This window comes from Manis pentadactyla, chromosome 10 (genome assembly GCF_030020395.1).
Source record: "Manis pentadactyla isolate mManPen7 chromosome 10, mManPen7.hap1, whole genome shotgun sequence".
In the NCBI taxonomy this organism is placed as follows: Eukaryota; Metazoa; Chordata; class Mammalia; order Pholidota; family Manidae; genus Manis; species Manis pentadactyla.
In genome coordinates, this window is record NC_080028.1 from 43,027,259 (window position 1) to 43,033,320 (window position 6,062).

Sequence of the window (6,062 nt, forward strand, 5' to 3'; positions counted from 1 at the left end):
CTGATATAAATCAATGATTGAAGAATTATGGAGAAGAGACAAATCTCCTGATAAATAAGAATTTCAAATAATTTATGTAGATACTCCATCCTAAGTTGGAGAAACTGACAAACACACTCTAAGTGACCCAGTTTAATAACAACAATCTTAAGTCAAGTTGATAGCCTGTATCCTTGACATAACTTGATAAAAATGCCACTTTCCCTCTGTGGTCTTCTTCCCAGTAGTATCAGACCAATTCCAACAGTGGGACATCCTATAAAGTACCTGACCAGTAACTCCTCAAAACCATTAAGGTCTTCAAACATAAGGGAAGTCTGAGAAATTGCCACAGTCAAGAGTAGTCTAAGGATACATGAAAATGAAATGTAATGCAGTGTCCTAGCTGGGATCCTGGCATAGAAAAATATATGAGATGAAAACTAAGGAAATCTGAGTGAAGTATGGACTTTATTTAATAGCGACGTATTGCTATTGGTTAATTAGTTGTAACAAGTACATCATATTAATGAAAGATGTTAATAATGGAGGTACCATGGCATGTGATATATGGGGACCACATATCAGTTTTTCTGTAAGTCTAAAACTATTTTTCAAAGAATTAAGGACTATTAAAAAATAAATACAGTCCTGAAGATAAATGACAACTATTTGGTCCATACAGAAAAAGTCTTTGGCTACTTAAACGATGGATGCGAAAGAAAATTTAAGATCTGTTTTGCAGGCAGCTCAATACAGAATGCCATTCAACTATAGTTTTCCTTCTCTCTTGTTCTTTTCCTTAGACCGTGTTTGATGCTCCCATTGCAACTTTCTTACCAGTCTTTCTGGAATGTCAGTTAAACATCTATTTAAGTTTTGTTCCTGAAAATGGCAACAAAAGCCTTTATTAGTCCCTCAGATCCAGGACCCCCAGGGAATGTATTGTTTGTCGGCACAATTGATCGCAAAGTGACTGCTCTAAAGAAAGGGAGAAAACTTTGTTACTTTGGATATTAAAAACCTCCAAAAACCAGTGTGCCTCTTATTCAGGTACTAGCTTTTCCTAGGAATAGAAGAGCTCTAGAAAATCTCTGACCTTCAACATGTTTTATTCACCATTTATAAATATTTGAATGTCTGTCCACTACTTTTCTATGAGGTATGGAAAATACAGCAAAGTAAATCTGTCTCAGAAAAATAATACAATATATAAAATACACAACCATGAAAAGTTGCTGCCAGAAATTGCACAAGGCAACATGTATTGACAAGCCAGTAAGTGGTGCAAATCATGTGTGGATTCAATATAGAAGGGAGATCCCTATGGTCAAGTGAAATAACAGTGTTTATGCTTTTATTATATGCTACAGATTATTTTACATTATATGCCTGGAAAAAATAGAATCAATTAAAAACCATATATTGCTATTGTCATCCATAAATTGTTATAAGTAATTAAGAATAGCATACTGTCATTTTCATTCTTGTATTGCAAATAAAGAAACTGAGACATCACAGCCCAAGACACAAAATTCATAGATAGAAAACCTGAGATTTGAACCCGGGTGATCTGGATCAAGAGTCCATGCATGTGACCAGAACACATTATTGATTTCCATTCAGGCAGGCCCTGTGAGGAGAAAGAACTCTCCTGAGACCCAGAAAAGATTTAGAAAGGTGAAAAAGTAAGCAGGGAACACTTCTTACAGAAAACTAGACAAAAAATATGAATGAAACTGTGCTTCAAGACTCTTCCGATAAATCTATCTGGACAAAATAGTATTAGATCACTTGTGGAGTTTAAATCTGAATGACTGGAAATACACTGCTCTTGACACAAATAATTAACCAGAGAATCAGTATTGTATTAAGTCTTCAATGCCATTTTTATTCAGATTATTTTGTCTATTTAGCTCTTTTACATATACATTTTTTTGTTAAAGTATCGTTGATATACAATCTTATGAAGGTTTCACGTGAACAACATTGTGGCTTCAGCATTCACCCATATTATCAAGTCCTCACCAATTCCCACACCTCACTAGTAGACACTGTCTATCATCAGCAAGGTAAGATGCTATAGAGTCATTACTTGTCTTCTCCGTGCTGGACTGCCTTCCGGATAGCCTACTGATACTGTGATTGTGAATTGTAGTGCCCCATAATCCCCTTCTCCATTACCACCCACCCTCCCCAACCCCTCCCCTTTGGTAACCACTAGTCACTTCTCAGAGTCTGTGCGTCTGCTGCTATTTTGTTCCTTCAGTTTTGTTTTGTTTTTAAAATCCACAAATGGGTGAAGTCATTTAATACTTGTTTCTCTCTGCCTAGCTTATCTCACTGAACATAACACCCTTTAGCTCCATCCATGATGCTGCAAATGGTATGATTTCTTTTTTTTTTATGTCTTAATAACATTCCACAAACACAAACAGATGTTGGCTGTGAAATTACTACAGTAGTACAGTGTGTAGTATAGTCAATTCTCTGCAGTTCTGATTTAATACAGCATCTTTATATTTGTTTCTTTCTCTGGTGCCATGTGTGGTCTGTGTTGGTGAGCATAAGTTTTGGTAAATTTTAACTTTTTATAATAAGTGCATATTTTATAATAATAAGTGATAAAAACAGGCTACTATATACAATATATTTTATGCAGTCATGACATATAAATTTTCCTTATTTTTTTCAATATTTCTAAGCTACATGTTTTGTCTGCAACATTTTAAAATTATTCACATGTCAAAAAATTTTCTAATACATTTATTTAAAAATTAGTGTGTAAGTGGACCTGCACAATCGAAACCCATGTTGTTCAAAAAGAATCAACTGTAGTTGTCTTAGGGAAGTTCAGAAAGCTACAAGAAAACACAAAGAAACAATTCCACAAAATCAGGAAAACAGTACCTTAGCCAAATGAGTTTAACAGGGGGATAGCAGTTAAAAAGTACCATATACAAATTCTGGAGCTGAAGAATATAATCAATAAAATGAAAAATACAACTGTGAGCAATAGCACACTGGATAAAACAGAACAAAGACTCTGTGAAGCAGAAGACAGATCATTGTAAATTATCCAGAGGAAAACTAAAGGAAGAAGGATGAAAGAGTGAAGAAAGCCAACATAAACTATAGGATACCAGTGAGAGAAGCAGTTTATTCATTATTAGATTCCCAGAGGAGAAAAGAGGGAGAAAGATGCAAAAGGAAAGAAATGTTGGAAGGTTATTTAAAGAAGTAATGGCTGAAAATTTCCCAAAATTGTGGAAAATTTTGGACATCCAATATCATGAATTTCATAATCCCTACCTAATTTCAACCCAAAACAATCTTCTCCAAGAAACGTGATATAATAAACTATAAAATCAAAGATAGGAAAAATTTAAATGCAGCAGGAGAAAAAGAAAAACCCTCAGAATCAAGAGAACCCCTATAAGGCTACCAGTGGGTTTTTCAGCAAAAAAAAGGATTTTAAAAATAAGACCCAACTATATACTACAATTGTGTCAGCTGCAACACTTTAGGCCCAAAATGAAAGAATGTAAAGAGATATTCCAGGCAGCTTTATATTTCTTGAAAATCAATGAACTTCTCTAAAAAAGGGAAAAGTCTTCGAAAAAAATTCTGTAGCAAGAAGAGGAAGTAGTGACATGTCCAGAGAGGTTTCCACATAAAAGACTAACATGATTCTATTACAAGGTCAAGAAGAGCTGCTTGGATTTCAAAGTAGTTAGAGATAGAAAGGGTCAGCAGTTACATGGGAATAGAAAAATGCTAGTTTACATAATGCTGCGGCCTTCAGCACTCTTTCTTAGACATTCTTCTCAACTCTCTTTAATGCCTGTCCACGGTGTCATTATTAAGACTTCATTTTCCATCTATATTCTGATGATATGTCATTTACTTAAAGTTTAATTCGCAGAATGCAGTTCTACTACTCCTTTAAATGAAATGCAAATCTTTTGATACAACCATGGAAAGACTGCTTTACTTGCTTATTTCTCAGGGTGTAAATGAAGGGGTTCAACAAAGGGGCAACAGATGAAGCGAGCAAAGAAACTACTTTATTAATGGCCGTTTCATCCTTAGCTGAAGGTTTGATGTAAATAACAATGCAGCTGCCATAGGTGATGGAAACTACAACCACATGGGAAGAACAGGTAGAAAAGGCCTTTTTCCTTTGCTGGGCAGATGGTAATCTTAGAATCATCCTAATAATGTATATGTAGGACAGAACCACACACATAAGGGTCATTATGAAGGTCAACACAGCACAGAGTAAAACCAGCTGCTCTATGAACCATGTATCTGAGCAGGAATTCTTCAGTATTGGAGAAGCATCACAGAAAAAATGGTCAATAACAGAGTCACAGAATTCCAGATTAAGGCTCAAAGAAAGGGGTGGAAGGATGATCAATAAGCCAGATGCCCAACAACTGAGGATGAGGTTCCTGCAGACTCTGCTATTCATGATGGTCACGTAATGCAGGGGTTTGCAGATGGCCACATAGCGGTCATAGGATATCACAGCCAACAGAAAAAATTCCATTGCTTCAAAGAGGATGACAAAAAAAATTTGACTGAAGCAGGCTTTGATGCTGATGGCCTTGTTCCCACTTAATATGCTGTGCAGGTATGTGGGGACACAGGCAGTTGTGAATGAGATTTCCAAGAAAGAGAAATTTTGAAGAAAAAAATACATAGCTGTTTTTAAATGAGAATCCACCAAGATGAGCAAAATTATGGTCAGATTCCCAATTATACTTAACATATATGTAGTAAGCATGAAGATAAAGACCAAAATCTCCAGTTGTGGGTCATTTGTCAGTCCCAGTATGATGAAGCTTGTTAATGTTGAATGGTTTCTCATCACGACTTCATCTATTGCCAGTCTTCACATAAAACTCACTGAATTAGGATCTAAGGAGCAATGTCAAATATGACGTCTCTAGTACTAACTATAAATTATAATTAAACCAGTCACACGTATTTCCTTTTATAACCCAGTAATTCAGCTTTCATGAGGTGATACTCTAATCCCACTGAAGAGACAGTAGAAGACAGAAACAGTTTCTCTGGGTTCATCGTATCTCTCGCATCTCCTAGCTGAGCATCCTTGGACAAATCACTTAACCATTCTGTGCTCCTAGTTTCCCACTCTGTAAGAAGGGGTTAATTATCAACTACATCATAGAGTTACTGTGAATTTTTGATGACTTATGCCATGTGAAATGCTTATAATAGCACTAATGAAATAATAAGGAATGTACAGATATTGTTTTCTTATATTTTGAAGCCAATTTCTGATATCTCAAGAAGGAATTTAACTCTTCAGGTAGCATCTCTCCCTCTCTGTTTTGTGCATAATTTATTTCTTCTAATTTTCTATGTTATATCATCAGCATATGAATCTCCTTTTTCTCTATGAATTTTTAATAATCCTTCCCATTAAAGAGTGATGCTTCTATCTTATGTTTTAGTATAGTTTCATATACTTGTCATGTAGTTTCCTCCTCAGGAACTTCTTAATATGAATCTTCAAAAATACAATCAATTTTGCTTTTAGGTGGAGCCAACATGGCGGCGTGAGTAGGACAGTGGGAATCTCCTCCCAAAAACATATATACTTTTGAAAATACAACAAACACAACTAGCCCTAAAAGAGAGACCAGAAGACGCAGGACAGTGGCCAGACTGCAGCTACACCAGCGAGAACCCAGTGACTGGTGAAAGGGGTAAGATACAAGCCCCGGCCCGGCGGGACCCGAGCGCCCCTCCCCCCAGCTCCCGGCGGGAGAAGAATAGGCAGAGCGGGAGGGAGACGGAGCCCAGGACTGCCGAACACCCAGCCCCCACAATCCGGGACAGAGCGCAGACACAGTACGTGCCCAGGGGGCCCTGGATACTGGGAGAACAGGGAGTAAGACCTCTGAGTGGGTGCCAAAGCTGATGCCCCTGTGACAAAGAAAAGCGGGGGCTTTTTGAAAGTCTTAAAGGGACAGGGACTTAACAGCTTGACGGAAACAACTCAGATCACAGTACAGCAGCTGGAAATTACAGGGAAAACCAGGTGCACTAAT

At 37.0% G+C, this 6,062-nt stretch overlaps 1 protein-coding gene across 1 annotated transcript; it reads right to left on the minus strand.

Moving 5' to 3' along the window:
- Positions 1-3,916: 3,916 nt before the first annotated feature.
- On the minus strand, positions 3,917-4,852 carry LOC130679052 (olfactory receptor 6C2-like). Its single transcript, XM_057486767.1, has one exon. The coding sequence runs from the start codon at positions 4,850-4,852 to the stop codon at positions 3,917-3,919; it is 936 nt and encodes a 311-aa protein (XP_057342750.1).
- Positions 4,853-6,062: the final 1,210 nt, after the last annotated feature.

What these genes read in the sequence shown, in the direction of transcription:
- LOC130679052 (XM_057486767.1), bottom strand. Translation starts at nt 4,852, where the DNA reads ATGAGAAACCATTCAACATTAACAAGCTTCATCATACTGGGACTGACA.